The sequence below is a fragment of the Harpia harpyja genome, chromosome 13, assembly GCF_026419915.1.
Source record: "Harpia harpyja isolate bHarHar1 chromosome 13, bHarHar1 primary haplotype, whole genome shotgun sequence".
NCBI lineage: Eukaryota > Metazoa > Chordata > Aves > Accipitriformes > Accipitridae > Harpia > Harpia harpyja.
Genome location: NC_068952.1, coordinates 22980537 through 23004696, shown reverse-complemented (window position 1 = coordinate 23004696; position 24160 = coordinate 22980537). Strand labels below are relative to the sequence as shown.

The following is a 24160-nucleotide window of genomic DNA, read 5'->3' as shown; positions in this document are numbered from 1 at the left end:
CTATGTGATTGTGAAAAGGCCTCTGGACAGTGATGTTACATAAATATTTACAACTACCCTTACTAACTGAACCTGTTTCCAGCCCCTACTCCTCCCAAGGAAGAAAACAGGGTAACAGGGAAGAATTAACTTGTGAAGAATAAGAGCAGTGAAATACTAACCCAAAATCACTAATGGAAACTGCACACTTATCTGAACAGGAAGAGACATTATTTAAAAAAAAAAAACAAACCAATCAAGGAGCATCTGTAATTTTCCAATGCAGATTACAGAAGACTGCAAGTCAGCTGTGACAAGAATGATAACAGCACCATGCTTTTGTTTTCTTTATTTTACCCTTGAGCAGATAACCTTTCATATTTTGGTAGAGTAGACACATCGGTGATGATGTTTTTGTGATGTTGCAAAACTCCACTTTCTTCTCATCCCTCTGGAAACAAATTCATCCATGTCATTTAACCACAACACAGCTTTATAAAGAACAGAAAGAATAGAGGCACAGCCATTCGTGAGGACTTAGATACAATAATATTTATCATCCACATCAAAAGCTAGCTGTGGAACTGTCAATAAAAGAGTATTCATAAGTGACAACATGCTAATTTGGAGTCAGAGAACCCAGGCAGAGATGGTATTTGACTCACTTATTTCATATTTTTTTAGGTGATCCAAGACCCAAGCAGGCAACTTGCAGCTTTGGAGCTACATGTGGCTTGCAAGCAGTTCAGATTTGCCTCCCGTAAAGTATGCTGTATCAGACAGTTAGTGGCAGGACTCCGCTGGTGGTGAGCTGCTGGGTAATACAAGAGCACAGCTGCGGCACGAGGTGAATAAGCAAGGATTGCTGGGACAGATATTGAGTCACCTTGAGACCCAGCCACATGCTTAGGTTTGTGGCTGAACCCTCACATACAGTGGAAGCACCGAGACCTATGAAGAACTACTAGTTTTTCCTTTTTTCAGGACTACTCCTAGAGCTCCTCTTCCTTTTAGCTTTCGGAAGTATATATTAGCTCTCCTAAGGCATGCAGCTATGTTTGCACTTCAGTGGGACCAGGGTGCCCAAACCTCTAAGGCACTTTTGAAAACCTCATCCACAAACTACAAATACCTGGGAATATGAATTAGATGTGATTAATATAATAGACATTCAAATTGAAAAGAAGAAACTCTTCTCAAGCTAAACCTTCTCAAAGAGCAGAGCTGGTAGAAATTCCCAGAACCTGTGACATTTCAAGTTAAAGTTGAAATAGATTTAGCATAGTCATTCCCATGCTTTGACAGTAGAAACTCCTACTACCTTCTGGGCATCCAGATTTTACAATACAGTTATATTTATTAAGTTTTGCACCTGAAAGAAAGTGCAAAGGATACGCATAAAAATGCACCAATTTTATGCTGTGGAATTGTAATTCACTTAGGTTTAAAGAAATTCACTTTGGTCTTATTGTAGGCTAGCCCATTATAAACTTTAGTAAAACCTATAGTGTATCCATCAGCAAAAATAACACAAAACATAGAAGAAACAGAAAAGTTTGTGCTAAAGGCTGTTAAAGAAGTTACCCAATGTTCAAAAATTGAAATGTATTTATTTTGCATCAGTTTCCCAACTACGACCTGAGATTTCCACTACCTCCCTTTCTTATCTCTGCTGCCCACTGAAACAGTATTTGAGAGATAATTTATTACTATGGAGTTGGCAAAAGGCCAATGATGAAAAGGCTGACAAAAGGCTGACAGACTAAATTTCATCCAGCAGATTCCTTTCCTGCATTTTCTCCTGTAATCAGCTCCACTATACATCAACACTCAGACTGGCCTACTCTGGAAATACTTTTTTCCACAATGCATGTTCCAGAACTTGTGTTTCTGAAGACTGTAAACTTTTCACTTTCTGCATTTCTGTGAATCCAGCTATGGATATTTCTAATTCCAGAGTCCTGCACTCCAACAGACTGTGTTTTCAGTCTTTTCTCCACCGTCCATGTGGAATCTTGGTCCAACACAGCAGCTGAAGGTTCACCCAAATGCTTTGTTCTGGTTTAGTACTATGGTCAAGTTTTCAAAATTAATGCTCTAGGATGCAAGCAGCACAACAGGAATAAGAAAATGAGAAGATTAGATATGGGTATATAAATGGCAGCAGGGGTTAGACTCTGTTGGGCCTTTATAAATGGCATAATTTATCAAAAGATTTCTGAGAATTTAATGGAATTAAAAAAAACCAGTTCTGTTTCAGGATTGACACAAAGGCCAAATAAGCAGGTCTGGCGTTCCACAGATCAAAAGATAGTTGTACCTATATGACATGAGAAGTTCATCAGAATAGCATGTCTTGATCACAGTTGAAGACACTTCAGTCTGTTTCTAGATTAAAGTAGCCCTTATTAACATTGGCCACGGGATAATGTTGGAACCACTGGTGCTTAAAACTGCCTCTAGTCCTCCTTTTCTGGCTTTCAAGATGTGGCAAAATAAAAATCTATCCAAATGAACCATCACATTTAGCTGATGACATTTGGTCCATGTAATACTTCACATGGGATGAGCCTACATAAGTTCTGGAGTAAGGAATAGCTTATCTACCTAGTCTCTTTTAATATTAGTGGACCTCTGATGTAGAAATTTCTTTTAAAAAATTGAATTATTTGTTCCTATTAGGCACCTTTACAACCTCTGCTCATTGCCATCCATGTACTAATGATCAGAGAGCAAAAGCATGTTACCACCTTTGGCAAGCACAAGCATATAGGTAATGGAGCACCTTTGCAGTGACTGCCAGATGAGATTAGTGCTTTTCATTAAGTCCTCTAGCAGCATGCAATTTGTTTCCAGCATTAAATGGCACTTGCTTTTCTAGTTGTGGTATTTGCAAAATGCCGTGCTTACAATCAGAGGCTACAAGAACTTTCAATGGAAAGAAAAGGACAACAGCTAGTGTTGTGCACAGATATCAAAGTTTACCTCATATATTGAGGTGGGAGGGTAGGTAATATCTCTGTAAATCTACTTTTGGCTAAGAGTCCTGTTGGTAATTCTTGGTGGTGCTGCAAATGAAACATTTTGTTGACATCGCTTAATTCAGAACAGAAGCATTTCAAGTTCAATAAGCAAGCTTTCACCCATGTGAACATCAGGGCAGCTCCATTCCCACATTTCTAAGTGGTGCATCTCTGGTGCACTAAAACCCAAGAGACACCAAGGATATGTTTCTTCCCTAGAGTGCTTCTGTAGGAGCTGTGTAGGTGTGAGATTCATCTGGTCCTTTTGGTTTTGTGTCTTTGTCATTGCAGATCTCCACATCATGAAGTCCTGTCATACTATTTTTGTTGCCATCCATTAAGTCTTCTGCCATCTCTGTGCTCTTCTTGTTGCACTGACAGAAGTCACTGGAGCTCTCTAGAAAGTTGATGCAAAATTTGATAACCAGTGCTAGCCAGGCCATCCCAAAGAGGATCCACAGAAAGATTACATTCTTGTACCAGCCTGGATAGGTGTGGTGTGGGTTCATCCCTACAAGAGAATCACCCAAAACATTTCTCGATTGGATCAAGAGTGCTTCAAAGGAGACATCACATGTAAAGCAAAGACAGTGGAAATATGACCTAATATTAATGATTTCTATATAAAACAGGTATGCCATCTACTTAGCATGTGAACAGATGTTGTAAGCAGGTATGTTTTATGACGTGTGAGCAACAGCCTAGAACTCCCTAGGAATTCTGAAGATTACCCGTAAGAAAGAAAAATAAATCCCAAATTAAATCTGTGTCAAAGTGAAATTATTCACATTTAAGTGTACAGTTTCATTTCTCTACTTGCCACTCAGCATCACAATATTGTATTAGTATGTAACAGGGGTCCCCTGCAGGCAGAGGGGTTTTATGTAGTGGTGCATATATCTTGTTAAGTCAGATATAAGTGAGTGAGTTAGTCTCTAAGAGTGGGAGGGAAGGGGCCTGAGCAGTCCTAAAATCCCTAAGAACAACCAAGCCTTAGAAGACAGCTTGAAATTATGCCACCTCTGTCCGGTTGCTCAGCTAGGTACTTTGTGATCCCTTTGGAGCAAAGCTGTATTTTTGGTTGTGCTTCCACACACAAACACACAGGTCTGTTTACTGCAAAGTGGCTTCTACATGCTTAGTGCCAGTAGTAACATTAATAATAATAACAGGCAAAGCAAAGGAATTAGTTCAGCCCTATGAAGTGACCAGGCTGTATCTGTAAAGCAGGCTGGGGTACCCTTACAAACACAGGTAACGTACAGGATACACATCAGTGGCAGCAAATTTTTTGCATAGGCTTTTTCTCTACTGCTTCTCAGGTCTTATTATTTAGTTTTCTTACCTTAGGAAGGTTTGTCACTTTGTAACTGAATACCTACAGCACAGCAGATACTACAGAACACCTGATACTTTCAGGACAGAGTGTGAGGAGTTAATATGTCTGAGGTGGTACCTCCATGAACTTGGAGGCCACTCTCCACACCATGTTCCAATGAAAGGTACACATAGGGCTGGGTTGAAATGGGACTTCCATAAAGGCAGGTGTTTAGGTATTTATCATCTGCGACTGGTTGTATGTAGGAATACTGTCCTGTGATTACCTGCACAGACTAGCAGTTCCCAAATAGTGGTCCATGAACTGTTACTGTCTACAAGACTGTGATAAGTAGTAACTGGTCAGTGGAGACATATTAAACAGCCAATCCTTTACATCTGTTTACTTGGTATTATTAATTACATAATACACATTGTATGTGTTTTCAGTATAATGGGACCACAAGACATTTTGAGGTTGTCACTAAGCCACTGGTAAATATTTGGGAGCTACCAACCACTTCTGTGGTAACTACTCTTCAGGCTAGCTTTCTACATCAAGGTGAACTTCAACCAGGAAGAGTATTATATTCATCCTTCAAACAAGCACCTTTCACCGATGCTAAACTCAAAGGTTAAAAATTGTTTGCTTCTAAACAATAAATGAAAACAAGAGGGAAGGGCTATTTGAGGCTTCCAAGGAGAATGCTTTATCCACAGAGACCATCCGATAAGTACAGTCTCAGGGATAAGATCAGAAGCAGTTTAGGACCTACATGGCACCCTGTGTGCAATAGAACAGCTTACTGAGTTTGTAAATTAACAGATTTCGGGGCCAGTAAGAGAAGCTACATCAACATTACTAAATAAAACAGACTAGGGACCTCTCTGTGACTTCAAATCCAAGTGCCATAGCCTGGCGTATATTTCCCCCAAAACAGAGCAGCTGCGTCCAAAGTGAACATCAAGCACCACTCCTGGCACGTGATATCCCCCAGAATTTACCTGGTCCAGAACAGCGCCACGGATCACACTAGTGGGGAAACAGCATAACAGTCACAAAATAGTGACAGTCACTTGAACCCATGCCCTGACCCTGATTATTTTTATGTTGAGACATAAACCACAAACACACAATTGTAAGGCCAAAATGGTTTGCTTCTATATACCACAGGTCACTGACATATTCCCATACTGAACCTAGTGTATCTATGGTGGTATGCCTGTTACAAAGGTACCACACAGGTGAAGGTATGCCTGGAAGTGGGAGGTATACTAGTGAAGAGCTTCAAAATTAGTTATCAGAAACTGAGAAAAGTAAAGCTGCCACAGCACAGAGTTCAGCATCATCTATAAAATCAGCGTAGGAAAATGCTGAACTGGCTAGCTTTTGTTAAGCTCCATCTGGCTACCCTTACCCAAGCTAACTTGATTCCAGCTCATTTAAGCATGCCTACACAAGCTCTAGTCATAACTTTGATGCATTATAGACAAGTCCTAAGGTAACCCCCATTAAGTTGTCCAAGCATCAAGCAAGCACTACGAAGAACAGAAAATAAAGGATCTGTAATAAGATGGTTTAGTCTTTCTGTCTCCCAGGGATTCAAGGGTGCATGTGTTTCTATAATCAATCTGTTTTTAATGAGAAAGTCTTTATCAAAAAGGTGTGTCCTGTGTTTCAGCAAATGCATCGGGCATGGGTCCAAACCCATTTCCTCTGGCAAAGGGTTTTGGCAACCAAAACTAGGCTGTGCCTGGTGCCTGACAGTCTACACCTAAGTGACTTAAGCTGCCTTTTAGAAAGCAGTTCTCTGGGGGTTTGACAGAGGAAATGGTCACTGTCCGTTAACGATGATGCAGAGTAGCATCTGCTTAAAACTAGTCACTGACGATGCACTGGAGCACACCAAGCACACCATCAGCGACTGCTGTGGTTAAAAACATAGCACTCCAGTCTGGTGTTGTAGTCATTCAAGGGACAGATCACCTGAATGCTGGAAGATTACTCATTGACTGGGAAACAATTTCTTTGCTCTTCCACAGGTAGCATTACTATCTCAGAAATCATGTCTTCTCCAACCTGTCAAATGCCTACCACAACATATTTATCACCAGGTCTGTGGATTGCTAGTGGTTTAAAACAGCCAAGTTGGGAGCTTCATATACCACACATTTGGCTTTGATGTTTAGTAGGTGAAAGCAATGAAATGTGAAGTACTCACCAATCACATAATCTCCAAACCCTATAGTGCTGATGGTAATGAAGGAATAGTAGAAGCCTTCTTCATAAGACCAGCCTTCTTTGTCAGAGAACAACAAGGGAGGTAGCAGGAGGAACAATAACAAGCCAGTTACCAGTGCACAGGTCTTAATCAGGAGGGAAGCTTTTTTCTAGTAAAACAGAAAAAAAGGAAGAGACTGTCACAAGAAGGGTGGCAGGGAAAGCCCAGCTCAGTTTCTGGTTGAAGATGATGCTGCACTCCATAAAAACCACACAAACATTCATGACATTCCACTAGAATAAACAGTGTGGCTCTCCCAGTCAACACAAACTGGGCATCACCTTCGCGAGTCCTAAATTCATGCCAGTTTAAAGCCTATTCCACAATGTTCCCATGTAACATACACATGCAATTCTAACTATGACTGATGATAAACAGACCAGATATTCTAGGACTGTGCATCACTCTGAGGCTCTGGCACTTCTGTTGCTGTAGGGGAAGCCATTCATCACAGAAGTTCCCTCAATTAATAAACAACCTTATCTGATACCTCACAGGGCTGTCATAAACTAAATTTATTTGCTTCCAGTTATTCCTGAGTATTATTGTCTTTTTGGCCAAATAGGTAGGCAGGCTGTCCTTGTTAGTCAGAGGATCCCAAATACCAGACAATGCCATTTCTGTCTTTTCTTTCCTGAACTTCAGGGTGAGGCATATCTGTCCATATTGCTTACCTGTTTGTGAAACACCTCTTCTAGGCAACGGGCACAATGCTGAACCCCCAGCAGCATTAGCTGCCCAATTTCGTTCAGGACTACAAGGTTCAAGGGGATTCCAAAGAGTGCAAACAAGATGCAGAAGATTCGACCAGCCGCAGTGCTGGGGCTCAGGTTCCCATAGCCTAGGCAGGGAAGGAATGAGGTGTTAAATCGAACATATTCTCTGCTTGCCCTCCTCCCCTGGAGGGGTGAACCTCCATCTTCTAGAAAAGTTAGATGAGAAGGTCATTGCTCCAAAAGGACCTTTTTCATAAATAACTGTAAGCTACATCCATTGTTTGTCATATCCTATTGTAGGCTGGAAAATAACATTTCTTTCCCTGCCAATTTTGTTTAGTTCCTTTTCCATTTACCAGTGAATTTCCTCTCCCCTACCCACTGTCCTGGCTGGAATCTGACGTAAATGCAAAACTTCCGTTTAGTTAAGTCTTTGTAGGCATTGTTGGCATGGGGTTTGCTGGTAAATGATCCTGCATGGATATCAGATGGTCTCTGAATCACAACAATAGTGTTTTAATTATAACAACAAGCTTTTTCTACCTTTGTCCCACAGGACTACTGAACTTAACACTTCCTCTTTGCTTATACTCCTCTTGCACCACAAGAACCAAATACACCTTAAGCTTAAATTGTCAAAAAATTTGCCTAGAGTCAATAAACCCAGAGAAATTATATTTAACCTGAATAAAATGCTTCAATTTCAGACCTAAAGAAAAAAAATGTTTGAAATTTTACCTTTTTCTTCTAATCATATAAACTGGTCTAATAAAAGGTACTGCCCTGCAAGCACAGCCTTGCTTGTATACTTACATCATCATGGCTTCAACATCACTGCTGCAATATTTGTCTTTATTCCCCACATTTTCTTTTGAAAATGTCCTGTAAATTTGCAGACTTGCACTTCTGTAATTTCAAGTGGTTTATGCCACAGGGAAGTCAGATTTAACTTTGGCTTATTTCACAGGATGTTTTTAAAACAGGGGAAGGACTAGCACATGACAAGCATTTCAACAGTGACTTAGCCAGTCAAAGACCTATAGCCTTGACTACATTTCAAAATCACTTCCACTCATTAGAGATTTGTCCATATACAAGATGGACATAACCTGGCAAAGCTTATCTTTTCACCACAAATAATGATACCCCGTCCCAGCGACAACCAACTGTTGACGCAGTGCAAGCACAGAGGTGCTCCCACCACTGACACCTTGCTACCACGCTTGTAGGCAATGTAGCCCCAGGGCAAGTGAGCAGCCCTCAGGAGGGAGAAGTCTAAAGGCTGGGCTCTGTACATAAGTAAGAGTGCAAATATCCATGGTTGACTAGATGGAGTACCCATTTCTTCACTAACCTCTGTCCCACACTTGCTGCAGTAAGCCACCGACCAACAAGGTAGAAAGGTGTGCAACTCTGAGCTTGGGATATCTAGGCGTTCAGTGCCAACTTTTGTGCTGACAAAATCTCTCACCGCCGACAACTCTGCAAACAGTTAATTGTGCACATGCACTGACAAACTACCCCCAGAAAAAGGTCTGGCAGCAAACAATTTCACAGTATTTATATAGGCTGTCTTTTCATCTCACTCTTACCCCCACAAATTCAAAATTTTACTATCTGGAGGACTTTCCCTCAACAATTTTAGGCTTGAATGACTTGTGAGCCCCTGGGTTTAATGTATGTGGTAACATACAATATACCTCCAAAACAATGGCCCCAGCAGCCTGTCCCTGGGAGGGGGAAGAGCATCTCCCAGAAAAAATGGGATGCCGTTACATAGCTAGAGGTTGTTTTGAGACACAGTCAAAGTGGCTAAACTAAGACTGTAGAGCAGCCTTAATTCCAGTGCTTAATTCCTACGCTTACTGTAAGGCTGGAGTCTGAACATGAGTCACATACATTTATGGTCAGTCATTCCCAAGGTTTTTTGTTTACTTTTTTTTCCTTCTTCCCCTTCTATATCAAGTTTAAAAAGACTATGTAATGCCTTGGGCAGTTCTTTTTCCCACAGCTTTCCAGGTTATCCAGTCCCCGAAGAAAAACATCAGATAAGAGAGAAAGAAATGTCCACGATCTCAGCCCACTCTGTGAAGCACAGCAGCCTTCAGGATTTTGGGGACCCTACATAGTGCTGACTGGAGAGCATCTAAGGTTAAGCTGTACATTACATGTAATTTAGAGCAGCAAATTCAATAATGTAAGAAGGTCCAATGTGTACAGTAAGCCCAGCACACCAAACACTACATCTGCTTTGCATATAATTTATCTGGCTCCCTTTTCCCTTGGGCTCAGCAGCTCAAGACGATTTCCTGAAGACTTGGTGAGTAGTTGCTGTAAATATGCCAAAAAGCCACGTCCCAGTAGTTTTTTACACAGGATACAAAGTTTGATCAAACAGCCCAGGAGACTTTAGATTATGCAAAGTGGCTGGCAATTTATGTCTGGCTGATGACACACCCTTGCCTTTGGACTAGACAAGGAGATGCCAACCTACTTGTATATAAACCTCAATTGTTACAAAACTCAAGCAGGAATGGGTAATTGGGACTTACCCTCTTCAGTAAATGGAATGAGGATAACCGGTGTCTTATACATTAGAAGATCTGAACCAAGTTCAAAGACCAAGACAAACTACACTGGCAGCTGTGTCACATCCCTCATAAGCCTGCTACTGGGATGTCACCTGGTATGCACCTGTGCCAAGAGACACTGAGGGATGCTCACCAAAAACTACATAAAGGTCAGAGCGTAAGCATTTTCACTGAGGCAGCTAGATTAAATAACTGCCTGTATAGCTTCCCTCATTTTGAAATAAAGTGCAACGTAACTTAATCTTCCTTAGAAGCAGCAAAACAAGTGGTCTTATTTCCAAATGTTCATCTCCACATGCTTCAACTCATGTGCTTCTGTTACACATATTAAGTAAATTCAGCTTTGTTTTCCTGCTTGCCCATCACATTCCTGTAAATAAGGGATTCAGAGACTCTGCAGACTTGCTAAGAGGAGGAGACTGATGTGTGATTAACAGATGATCAATAAAAGATCTCTTCATTCACAAGACAGTATCCTACTTGCAGTGCCCCCAGTTCAGCTGAGGCAACTGCGACTTCCTGCTACCCACAATGGGAGGTTTGTTTGGCTCCCATTCTCACTGCCCAGAGGTAAAAGAGTATTTTAAACAAAAAGTGCTTAGAAGGAAAATATATGTCTTTCATAGACTGAAAAACATCTGCAAATTCACCAAATAATTTCAGCTGGGGGGGGGGGGAGGATTTTAAAAAAAAAAAAAAAAAAAGCTGGAGGAAGAGTCACTTCTCTAACCTGTAAACTTTACCAGCAGTTTGAGTATTCAAACACACTTTTGGGGAGATTTGGTTTAATTCTTTCTCCTACCTGAGTGGATACAAGCCATCACTTCCCACAGGAATGACCTAATCCCAAATTTACAGAACGTTCTTATTGACAGTATTTTGCTTTGAACACCCAGACACTCAGCAAAGCCTGGGAGCCAGGTGTCTTGCCTCACACACAAGTGTCTGATCTACAGAGCCACTGGGCAGTTCAGCAAGGAGTGCCAGTGCTAGAATTATTTTATTTTGCATTACACATTTAAATACTCAGAGAAAGATGCTCCACTTCGCAGTTGGGGTGGTCTCCAGTGAGCTACAATCCTGTTCTCCCAGGCACAGGAGGAAATCGCATACTGGTCTCCTACACCCTCAGGGAGTGCTTGAACCACCGAGCTGCTTCCACCACCAGCTCCTCCTCCAATACTTTTCAGAAGATCTAAACTTTTCTTTCCCTTGTGCTCCCTACAAGTAACCTGAATGTTTTAATCTGGGCTAAATGAAAGGTTTTGTTCATGATGAATTCCAGTGTTGCAATAAGAAAAATAAAAATACTCAAATTCAGTTTAGATGGAAAAGATGTCTTCTTATAATACAGCAGACAAACTAGGAAAAAAACCCCCAAAGTTATTGATTACTCACACAGCCTTAGGATGTGTTCGTCTGGTTCCTGAAAATGGGCCCAGCTTATCTGAAAGGTGTCCCTGATAAAGCCCTCAGTAACCTGGTCTGATCTCATAGCTGACTGCTTTAAGCAGAAGGTTGCACTAGACACCTTCTGAGGTACCAGGAAACCTGATACCACCTACATTCAACTGAACATCAGCAAGTCGGGGGTTCCTATCCTCACTCATTCTTTCAAATGTCTCTGTGAGCACTAGCTACATATACCAAATGAACCTGCTTGGCTTCTCAAGCTTCTTGTGAGATTTCACACTACACTCACCAAGTCTGCTCTAAGTGCAGGATACACTTGTCAGCTGGACACAGCCACTGAGCTCAGAACACTCTCATTGGGACCCTGGCAGGTTGAACCAGAGTGTGTGTTGGAGGTGTCCATCACTATTCATTTTAGCTGGTGCTGTGATGAAGTAGAGACCAATAACTAAGGGTGGTAGACTGAAAAATACATTTGAACAGAGTTATTTAACTATTTTAAGCCCTATGAAGTTCCAGGCAACAGCAAAATTTAGTTGCACGCTCCTTCAGCGAGTGAAAGGCCAGAAAAATGCTTGGGATGAGTATTGCAGTCATCTTCTCTTTGTTATATTTGTACTGTGTATACACTGGAAGCTGTATAGCAGGCTTAGTCTCAAAAGAATGAGATGGAGGAAAGCAGACCAAATTTGCCAGTGCTCAGGAGACAGCTCAGAGGATGTTACTGTGAGTGCTGTCCCCACATCCACCAGTGACCTCCCATGGACCATTGTGCCACATCCCACTTGGCCAAGCCTGTAGAGCAGCTCTGCCAGCTGCCACAGAGCAGGGAAAAGACCAACGCATCAAAGGTGTGGGGCTCTTCAGCAGAGAACTCCCCTACACAAACCTGAGGTTCACAGAGGATTCAAATGTGAAAGTGGCCCTAGGCTGTTATTCCATGTTTTAACTGCTTTGAGACATCAAGTTGCTTTAACTGGATTTCCCAGTGGAACGTCAGCCAGCAATGGGCAGAAGCCTGGCCATTTCTGAGCAGCTCCACCACAGGCTGAGCAGAACTACAGAGTGTCAAAGTCTTAGAAACTCTTGCTGGCCCAAAGCCCTACACTGCCAGGACTTCACAGCCCTGAACTAGCTGTTGTTTCCCCCCCCCATAGGAATCATCTGTGGCAACATAATAAAATGTCTGTAATGTACTAAAAACCACCCCTCACTCAATAGCATGCTCCTTGCCTCTTTGCTAACCCCCAGTCCTTTAGGGGGATTGCTGTTGACAGCTACTATACTGTGTTAACCAGAGAAGGGAAGGACAGGAGGAAGGTCTTCCCTTTCCTTCCTTCCTTCACCATGAGATGGTTTACTTGCCCTACTTTATGTTTAAAAAAGTACCTTTGAAATTCATACAAATGAGTACTTAGCTTTGCCATCAGAAAATGGGAAGGCAGCACTAGGTAATGACATCCACCCACTCAAGAAAGGTGGACGTTCAGGCTAGAGAGGACAATACTTCCTTCTACTCTTAGGCTAGCACAGACAACCTCAGTCTCATCACAAATCCTTTCCCTAGCACCTTCTCTGAAATTACACCACCCCACAGTCATTTGACTTTAGGAACTTTCATCTCGTGCCCCACTTTGAACTTGCTTTGACCTCTACCCTGTTAGCCCAAAATAACTAGGAGGAGAGTGAAGACAGGAAGAAAAGACTTTGTGTCAGCAGGGGATAAAGACATCTGAGAGAGAAAACCAGCAGCAAGTTAGCTTCTCTTTCTTTAATCATGTTTAGTACTAGAGCTCTAAAGGAACTCCGAAGATGACTCTTCAAGGCATTGGAGAGGGTTCCTATGGAAACATCTGCAGAAAATGCGGTAACATACAAGATCTGGGATGACATGACATGGAAAAGACAGCAATGAAGAAAGCACAGAAGTATAACAGTGGGGAGAAGGAATCAGCAGAAGGCCAGGGCTGCCCATCCCACATGATCAAAAGTTATAAATGCAGTTCCATTCAGATTATGAGATTGGCCAAAAATCTCAGCCTTGTGAAGCTGGACCTGCTTTCAATGGTTCCATACTCACAGCCTGGGATAAGCTCTTCCTTGCCACATAAGGCACAAAAACCTCAACAAACCCTTCTCAAAAAACCTTCCCAATTGTGTCATTTACCCCATAGCCATGCCTTGTACATGAAGCTTCCTACTGTGAAATCACTCCTCTAAACTTCATTGAGTTCTCTGGAAAGGACCTTGTCTCTTTACTTGACATCATCAATTATCCTTCTCAGTCATGTAGTGATGTCTGCATCAATGAGGCTGCACCAGCCACTGTCTCAAGAACATGCATAAAGAGGATGGGTAACAGGCTCAAGGCAAGGCTCTGTGAGGCCATCTGTATTTTCCTCTTCTACAACATACTGTTATCAACAGAGTATTAAGACCCTAACCTGTATGCAATTAACAATTTAAGTTGAAAAAGCAAAATCAAGGACCCAGTTGTCTGAAGTTCTCTGCAGAGAGGTGACTTGTACAGCATTCTCAACTCCACAATTGAAAAATCACGAACAAGTCCCTAGAGTCACAGCATCAGCTTTAAAACAATGAGATAAAAAGAACAAAATACTACAGCTTTTTATATTTGCCTCCTGCTATCAAGTCATTCCCCACCCACCCCCTCCCACCTTCAGGGCAAGGAGTTTACTTAAATAAAAACAAAAAAGTAGCTTAAGCTTTCATGGAGTAACAGCCAGAAACATTTAGTCTAGATCTCTGCCAACATCACAAAACCCCCTTATATTTTAACATGACAAATTTGATTCTTCCTGAATGTCGTTAACTTAAATTGGTTGTGGTAAAATAAAGTCACTCTGACAGCTCAGAAAGCGATCAGGATCAACTCCTGAGGCAAAGCAAGCTGCTTTGTACCAAAGGCTGGAAGGAACTGCCCAGGCTCTTCGCTGGAAACCCACAGCCTGTGTAGTCCTGTCTAATGAGCCTCCACTGCCATCATCTGGTACAACCCGTACCAGGTAGCACAACACACCAAACGTAGTTCCCAGCCAGAACAGTACACGTGCAAAAGAGCAGGGCAGAAAGATGTACTGAGTCACAGGGAGGTGAGCCCCCCGACCTCTCGGCAAAAAAACCCTCCCTTCTTTCTCCCTCTCAACACTTGTTTGGGGTCTTAATGTTCTGAAGTCAATCTATCTTCAATAACGATCAGGGAAATCAAAAGAATGCTACACCTGGGTGCACAAAGAAAATTCTCGATCTAAAAATGTACTTGAAAGTGAAGAGAGCTGACAGATTCAACACAAATCAGGAAACCCGTGAGGGTTTTTTGGTATTCAGTGACCATCTCTCCACATACTCTCCCCCCATGGATTTTATAATACTGAGTCACACAGTAAGACAGTAAGACATCAGGGTGAGTTATTAATGGTTTTGGGGACTGGGGACATGCACTGACAATAATTAATAGCATCTGCCTTAAGTAACACTGTACCTAAATACTTTTTATTGTTTCCGTTCTCCCCCCCGCTTATTTCCATCATTCCTTCATGTCTTTGCATTACTAATTTGTTGAAACCTGACTCAATTGAATTGTTTCATTAATCCAGCTACTTGACTGTCACCTAAACAAGCAGGTCCTCATCCAATACAGGTAGTAATAAGAAGGAATAATTCATAAATATAGCCTCCGAAGATTCAACAGCCAATATTAAGAGTTTTTCAAAATCATCCCCTCTCCTTGTAACAGGAGAAGTTCATTTCAATGCACAATTCACCTCAGACCTCTCAGAGAGCACTAGGCTTGGGAAAGTACAGGCAGTGCAGCACTGTGAAGTTCAGGCCCCAAAAGCTGCGTAACTTAGTAGGGATATCTACCAAGCTAATTATACCTGTATCTGATTAGTTAGAGATCATTACTGTGCTAGCACTGACAAAGGCTTTCTAGGGCTAGGTTCACAGGTGCTTACCTATTGCATGATATAGACAAGCTACACGAAGCCCCATGGGGCTGGAGCAGCATCTGATAGTACAGGTCCTCATTCCCACTCCTCTCCCACCCATGAGGCAGCCCTGCAAGCACGGAACTCTTACCAATGGTTGTTATTGCAGAGATGGAGAATAAGAAAGACCCACTAAAGTCCCACCTGCCCAGGCTAGTGGTGTTTCCCTGGAGGGTTATGCCACTCTTGTAGGCTTGGATGATGCCCTGCAAAGAGACAATAATTTGAGATCCCACAAACCCCCTTGTGGCAAGTTCATGTGACCAGCATTTCCAGTGCTGGCTGGTAAAGTCACAAACTACAACTACTTCCAACTCTGTTTCTTCCCTTTTAATAGGGGATATCCTGTGCCTTAGAGACCAAAGAGCTGAGAGGTCAGAAAAGCCAAAAGCCAGCATATTGGTTCTAACGAAAGAGCATCTACAGAATAAGAGAGTTGCACATGCACATGGTAGATCATACAGGTAAATGTGGAAGACATTGGAGAACAAGAACTACCTAGAGAAAGCTTAGCCAGATAGTTATTAAGCCTGCCTTATGACATATTCATTAGGAAAATAAAGTGTTTCCAGATGGGATATTCTGACAACGGAAGTACCAGAGTGTTACATTTTAAAAGAAATCAAATCTGATTACAGCTGAAATATTAGGAATATAGAGTTGTGGTGTGTAACTATAGTAGATAAAGAACTTAAAGAATGTGCAGTACTGTACTTTTAGCTGATTATCGTTGGCTTATATTTTCTTTTAAGAAGCCAAGAAGATTTGCTTCTTGGAAACTCCCTACCTTTCCCATTTTGATAACAAACTGAAAGACCAATCATTGAAAAGGTTGGATTTCAAAAGAGAACATAGTATACATTTTTATGCAAACTAATATAGATAGTGATGAGAATCATACTGCGCAGAATCAGCTAAAGGAGGTCAAGAAGCGGACAAGTGAGGAAGACTATGAAAGACCACCAGAGGGCTTCTGAAGACCACCAGAGACCTTTGCTGCGCCTGCGTGAAGAGACATATACATATGCTAATGATTTACTGGAAAGTTGATGATTATGTATAACATTTCCCAAAAACTTAATGAATATGTATAACAGGTGTGTATTTAACTGTATCGTTAGACAAGACAGGTGCACACGATAGGTGGAGCAATCCCCCGTGTGCCCAGCGCTGCAATAAAGGAGTGCCTGCTTCTTAACTTCTCATTGCTGTTAAGGAGTTTTATTCTGGATTTCGGCAACAGTTTTGGCGACCCAGATGGGACCTTGCGAGTGAGACTGGATGAGATCGAGTGGTGATCGAACTCCAGCTGGCACCGAGGGATTCTCGGGGGGGAACCATCGCTCTCGACTCACAAAGCTCCTCGCAACGTTCCCTGGAGAAAGGGTAAGGCACTTCTTCTTTGGAATTTGTTTGGATAGCCTGCCCGTAAGGCACGGAGAAAGCTTCGCAGGGTTAGGGCTCGGAGGGTACCCATTTGTGTAGAAGCCTAGGCGTCTGCCCGTAAGTCATAAGCGAAAGCTATTGCTGGGTTGGACATTTGTGTATTTGGGACAATTGTCGTTTGCATTTGTTTGGTATTTGGTATTTGATATTTGGTATTTGGTTTTTGATTTTTGATATTTGGAACTTTGATAATTGATATTTGGTGCATTTGGTATTTGATATAAGTATAATGGCATTAGCCAAATTATTTAAGAGTAAGAGTATGGGAAATATAACCACTGATGAAAAGATACCGAAAACATCACCATTGGGATGTTTATTGGCACACTGGAGTGAATTACATGATGATTTATGTAAAAGTCAAATGATTGAATATTGCAATCATTGGTGGCCTTTGTATGTTTTGAAAGATCAGGAAAAATGACCAATGAACGGAACTTTAAGTTACAATACTATATTACAGTTAATGTTATTTTGTAGGAGAGAGGGTAAATGGAGTAAAGTACCATATGTGGATCTGTTCTTTTATTTGAGACAGAAAACAAATTGGTAAAAAGAATGCAAGTTAATTAGTCGAGACAATTTGGTGATGACATTAACTTCAGAAAATAAGAAAACTAAGAGTTGTTGTTCAGCTTGTGATATTGGAAAGAGATACATTAAATGTACGGTACCAAAAGAAGATAAAATGGAACTAGAATTAGAAATAACCCCACCAAGGAAGGAGCAGGATCTCTCTCCCTCACATTCACGGGAAAGGAGTATTGAGTCAGGGAGAATAATTTATTGGATAGTACTGAAAAACAGATGGTAATAAAACTGGAAAAGCAAAAGCAGAGGCAGCACTTATGAATGAAATGCTCTCTGGAACTTTGGAACAGAGTTTTGAGTTTTCCTTCGGGAGATCCCCAGTGGAATCCAAATGACCCTGTACACAGGAGAAGGTTAACTCGATATCAAAAATAGGTATTGTATGAAATAAAGCATGCAATGCCGAAAGCTTTGAATTGGTCTAAATTATATGAGATAAAGCAAGATAAAAATGAATCTCTCTCTGTGTTTTTGGAAAAATTGAAGGAAACTGCTAGAAAATATACTGATTTAAAATTGGAGACAGAGGCAGAAAAACAAAAATTGGCTTCGATTTTTTTTATGAGGCAGTCAACACCTGATATAAGGCAAAAAGTCCAAAAATTAGAGGGAGAGGATTCAAGAAATTTAAATAAAATGTTAGAAACAGCATGGAAAGTCTATAATAATTAAGAGAAGGAAGAAAAACAAAGAAAAGAAAAAAAAAAGAAAAAAAAAGATCAGAGACAGTAGATTAATAGCTGTCTTAACAGGGAATGCAACAAGAGGAAGAAGACGAGCTCAGGGAAGAGGAGGTTTTAGAAACTTTGGTAACTGGGAACTTAATGCACCTCTAGGAATGAATCAGCGTGCATATTGTAAGGAGGATGGACATTGGAAAAAGGATTACCCTAAATTACAAACAAGTCAGCAAGAGGCTGCAAAAATGATGACTTTAAATGAATGAAGGGGACCGGAGGGGAACCCAGCTGAACCTCTGGTTACAATTAAGCTGAGAAATGATAAAGTTGAATTTTTAGTTGATACGGGAGCAGTATATTCTGTTTTGAATACTTATAAAGGGAAATTGGGAAATAAAACAGCGAACATAATTGGAGCGACTGGGAAACAGGAAAATAGACCATTCTTTCAACCCCTTGATTTAAAATTTGGAAATAAAGCAATTACACATGAATTTTTGTATGTACCAGAATGTCCAATACCCCTCTTGGGTCGAGATTTGTTATCCAAACTGAATACACAGGTAGCTTTTGAGGGAGGAAAAATTCTTTTAAAAATACCAGAATCAAAGACAGGAGAAATATTGATGATACAGGAGAAGGTTAAGATTCAGGAGATACCACAAGAAGTTGATGATGCTGTGATCCCTACAGTTTGGAACACAGAGATACCTGGAAAATCTAAAATGACACAGCCTGTAAAGGTAGAACTGAAGGAAAATGTGAGACCAGTGAGATTAAAGCAGTATCCAGTTAAACCTGAGGCTAGATTGGGAATCAAGAAATTAATTGATAAATTTTTGGAATATGGAATCTTAGAAGAGCGTGAATCTGAATATAATACTCCAATTTTACCAGTGAAAAAGCCATCAGGAGAATATAGATTAGTACAGGATCTGAGGGCGATAAATCAGATAGTGAAAGACATACATCCTGTAGTGGCCAACCCATATACACTTTTAACAGCTCTAGGGGAAAATCACCAGTGGTTTACAGTGCTTGATTTGAAGGATGGTTTCTTTTGTATAGCCCTGGAAGAAGGAAGTCGAAAATTATTTGCTTTCGAGTGAGAAAATCCAAAAACAGGACGAAAAACACAATTGACATGGACAAGATTGCCGCAAGGATTCAAGAACAGTCCAACAATTTTTGAGAGCCAATTAGCAAAACAACTTGAGATGTGGAAACGAGATGGTCCCAAACCTGGACATTTGCTCCTACAGTATGTAGACGACATATTGATAGCGACAGAAGAGAGACCAGCGTGTATAAAGGTAACAATTGATCTTTTAAACTTCTTAGGGTTAAGCGGATACAAAGTCTCTAGAACTAAGGCCCAGATAGCAAAACAGACTGTGATATATCTGGGTTTTGAAATCTCACAAGGGCAAAGACAGTTGGGAACAGACCGCAAAGAAGCAATTTGCAGTATCCCGGAGCCGAGAAATACCCACGAACTGAGAACCTTCTTGAGAATGACTGGGTAGTGTCGGCTATGGATAATGAACTATGGTCTGTTGGCTAAACCTTTATATGAAGCTCTTAAAGGTCCACCATTTGAATGGGGTCCAGATCAGCAGAGAGCTTTTAAGAATCTAAAACAGACCCTGATGACAGCACCAGCCCTGAGACTTCCGGATCTGACTAAAGACTTCCAGTTATTTATACATGAGAAACAACACCTTGCACTGGGAGTGCTGACTCAGAAGATGGGAAGTTGGAAACGACCGGTTGGATACTTTTCCAAACAATTGGACTTTGTGAGTAAAGGCTGGCCTGCTTGTTTGAGAGCAGTAACAGCCACTGTGATGATAATACAGGAGGCTCAAAAATTGACTTTGGGAAGGATGATGGTGGTATATGTGCCACATATGGTGATATCAGTATTAGAGCAAAAGGGGGACCATTGGCTCTCCCCAAGCAGAATGATGAAATATCAGGTAATTTTGATGGAGCAAGATGATGTACTTTTGAAAACCACTAATCTGACTAATCCTACAGTCTTTTTGAGTTCTATACAGGAAGAAGGACAACTGGAACATGATTGCCTGACTACCATTGAGTATGTATATTCCAGTCGAGAGGATCTGAAAGATGTACCTACGGACAATCCAGACTGGGAATTGTACACAGATGGTAGCAGCTTTGTTGAAAATGGAATCCGCTATGCAGGATATGCGGTAACAACTGAAAAATCAGTTATAGAAGCCAATGCTTTGCCAAACACAACTTCAGCTCAGAAGGCGGAATTAGTGGCTTTGACAAGGGCTCTAGAATTGAATGAAGAAAAGAAAGTGAATATTTGGACTGATTCGAAATATGCATTTGGTGTGGTCCATATCCATGGGATTTTATGGAAGGAAAGAGGATTATTATCCTCTCAGGGGTCCAACATTAAATATAAAGAGGAGATTTTACATTTACTACAAGCAGTTCGGAAACCAACTGCAGTAGCAATCATGCACTGTAAAGCACATCAATCAGAGAATGCAAAAGAGATTGTAGGGAACAGATTAGCACATAAATCAGCTAGAGAAGCAGCCAAAAGGAATGCCATACAAATGGCATTAATTCCTACAAAAACTATTGCAATACCAAAGGAAAAACCTAAATATTCTGAGGAAGATGAGAAATTGGGGAAACTATTAAATGCAAGGAAAAATTTGGAAGGATGGTGGGTGACATCAAAAGGACAAGTAGTAATTCCACCATTTGTAATGAGGGAAATAATACAGACAAAACATAAGGAATGTCATTGCGGGGCAGAAGCATTAATAACTCTTTTGAAAAGGCAAGTAATATCAGTAAAAATGCTAGAAATAGCTAAAATGACAACTGCGAAATGTGAGATATGTTTAAAGAATAATCCAGTTGTAAAAAGGAAAGTTCAAATGGGAATGTTGAAATCAGGAATGGAACCAGGGGATTATTGGCAAATAGATTTTTCGGAGTTACCTCTACAGAATGGGTATCGATACATACTAGTGGGGGTTGATACTTTTACAGGATGGCCGGAAGCCTTTCCCAGTCGAACTAATCAAGCAAAGGAAGTCATTAAATGGTTATTGCAAGAGATTATCCCGAGATTTGGGGTACCTATTGGAATCTCGTCTGACAGAGGTTCCCATTTTGTTGCAGAAGTGGTCCAGGGTGTTAGTAGAATTTTGGGAATTACATGGGACTTACACACACCTTGGAGACCACAATCTAGTGGGAAGGTGGAAAGAATGAATCAAACATTGAAAAGACAAATTAGTAAAATATGTCAGGAAACTAATTTGAAATGGCCTCAGGCCCTCCCACTGGCCCTTTTACGAATTCGGGTTCAGCCAAAGAGTGGGACATTAATCAGTCCCTATGAACTATTATATAGTAAACCTTATGAATCTCCTGAGCCAAATTTGAGCATACATTTAAAAGGAAAGCAAGATGTGTATAACTATCTGCTCTCTTTAGGAAAAACTCTAACTGCGCTTCGGAGTGCAATTGTTTGGAACAGACCTTTATCTTTGGAAAATCCAGTACATGATTTCCAGCCAGGTGATTATGTCTATGTGAAGACATGGACTTCTGAACCTCTTCAGGAACACTGGAAAGGACCCTTCCAAATATTGTTGACCACCTTCACCGCTGTCAAGATTGCGGAGTCAGATGCATGGATTCATTATACTCGAGTAAAGAAAACACTAACAGGGAACTGGAAGGCTAAAGAAACTGGTCCTTTAAAATTGAAAATTTATAAATAGTTGGCATGTTGTTTATTGAATTATGAGTCACTTAATTAGGCTGATAACACTTTTTGTATCTCACCCCTAATTTGTAGCCAAAGAAATACAGAATGACCATAGTCCCAAGCTATTGTTCAGTATACTCAGAGTATAAGACGGTATCCCAAAGGCCGTTTCCCAAGCTTAGCCACTGTAGTAATGCATGATTCTGAAGTGTAGCACCCATTTGAATGGGGGGAATGGGACAGAAAAGACTGAGTCCGTGTCTTGACTGGAACGGTTGGAGAACAAATCCAAGTGGGATGCAGAAAAGTGGAAGGATCTCTTTATGAGAAAGCCTCTTCAATTACCATCTCTGGAAATTTATTGGACCCAAGTTCCAACATCACTACGAAACTCTGTCCTACTATAGAATGGAGATGTAACAAACAGGATTCTCTCATTATGTGTTGCCATCAAAAGAATGTCGGTAACTATTCCCTAGACCCAAGTACCAGCAATGTTGAAATTACCAAATCCTGTATTAAGGAACAAGGAGATTGTTGGTACAATTTCACTTTGACCAAACCAGTCTATGTGGTGTGCAATTGGCGATCTAATCCACCGATAGGAGAACTATCAGGCCTAACATTTAAATTCAAAATGAATGCTGTAACTAGACCTCTAGTGATGCTTGTTGCAGTAGTCACGCACGATGACATAGATACCCTCTTCCCGCTAACTGACAAAGATGAAGTGATACCCTCTTTTACGGTGATACAAGGAGATAACGTCACAATAAGATGTAGACTGATCACTGAATCTCACATTGAATCCACAAAAAGTTATGGGATTGGACCATATGACCCTACTTTGTTGTGTAAAAATCAAAATCTAGACTGTTAGTTAAATTTGACTGCTGTACAATATTCTTATAAAGTCATATGTGGGAAAAACAATACCAAATATTGGGGAGGATTTAGAATAGATGTTACAATACCTACTACCCAACCAATTGTTGTACTTAACCCAAAAATCTTTGAAATTGGACCGTATGTGATCAGAAATACGGGCCTACAACAAATGTTGCTTAACCCGGCATGGTCTCTCAAACGGGTTGAATTGTCGATGCAGAACAATGTTTCAGACATTCAGCCAGCTTGCTCACCTTTCCTAAAGACTTCTTACGAGGGATGGACAACCTGGCTGCAAAAACAAACTCTTTCCATGAGAAGAACACGGAGAGACCTAACTGGTGTTTTGGAACAGGATTGGGAGTTTTAAATAGCATCGACTCAGAAGTAATAATGAACAAGTTGGCTATTTCAATTAGTGATTTGGCCAAATTACAACAACCTTTACGATCCTCGTTATTGGCTTTGGGGACCAACCAGTGGCTGTTGTCCAATATATTACCAAAATGGGAAGAGGTAAATGTAAGGGACCACGAATTGATTACTGATGCACTTGGGGTGGTCCAAAATAACCTCTCTTTGGCTCTCGGTTGTATCCAGGCTCAAATATGGATGCAGTTGGTAACCACCTCAATTATAAGAGAAGGTGAAGAAGACATTCTCCCTACTGAAATTTGGAAAATAATTTGGGACAGTGCCACTGATTTTGAGAAGGAACTCCAATCCTGGTGGAACCTAGTAAACTTTACTTATGATCCCATTACAAACACAGCTACAACTTTTGTACTTACTATATATAATGCTACCATATACCCAATTTATCCCATTATTGCATTAGGGTTAAACCACAACAGAACTATACTCTATCCTTTTGAACATAGAGTATGGACCCAAAAGGTGAATAAAAAATGACAAACTGTTAATTTGGAATCTTGCATTGTACGGGAACAACAAGGATTTGTTTGTGAAGGTAATGCAATTGAGGCACAAGATATTTGTTTAGATACTGAACAAAATATTTGCCATTTCGAGATTCATCCTAATGAAAACCCTGAAACAGTACTTATATATATTGGCAAAGGCTGTGTATGTTTGAGGACTGTTTGTGACTTTTTATCTGTAGACGAGGTAGTTGTAGAGACTAAAAATCATTCAAATTATTGTGTTTGCAATTTTACTAAGATTGTTGGATGTGACTTTTCCTATTCGACCCCGGTCACGTCTCACCAACTTTTGCAATCTAACTACATGTTGATTCATGAATTACTACCTATACCCATCGGAATGAATCTCGCTTTGGTAAAACAGTTACTACAACACAAGGATTTAGTTGAGATTTTAGAAAAAATTAGGGAAAATGGACAGAAAACCTTAATAACTGTTCATAACAATGTGAAAGAAATACATTGAATTTTTGAAAGAGTGCAAAAAGATGCAGAACATAAATGGTGG

The 24160-nt window shown here is 40.7% G+C and overlaps 1 protein-coding gene across 1 annotated transcript in view; it reads right to left on the bottom strand.

Annotated features, from left to right (window-relative positions):
* Positions 1-235: 235 nt before the first annotated feature.
* KCNK17 (potassium two pore domain channel subfamily K member 17) overlaps positions 236-24160 on the bottom strand; it is a 42070-nt gene continuing 18145 nt past the window's right edge. The window contains exons 2-5 of the mRNA XM_052806644.1: positions 15423-15537; positions 7276-7442; positions 6542-6710; positions 236-3513 (exon numbers count right to left, since the gene is read on the bottom strand). Of these exons, the coding sequence (XP_052662604.1) occupies positions 3218-3513; positions 6542-6710; positions 7276-7442; positions 15423-15537 (747 nt within the window). The 3' untranslated portion in view covers positions 236-3217. The remainder of the gene's footprint in view (positions 3514-6541; positions 6711-7275; positions 7443-15422; positions 15538-24160) is intronic.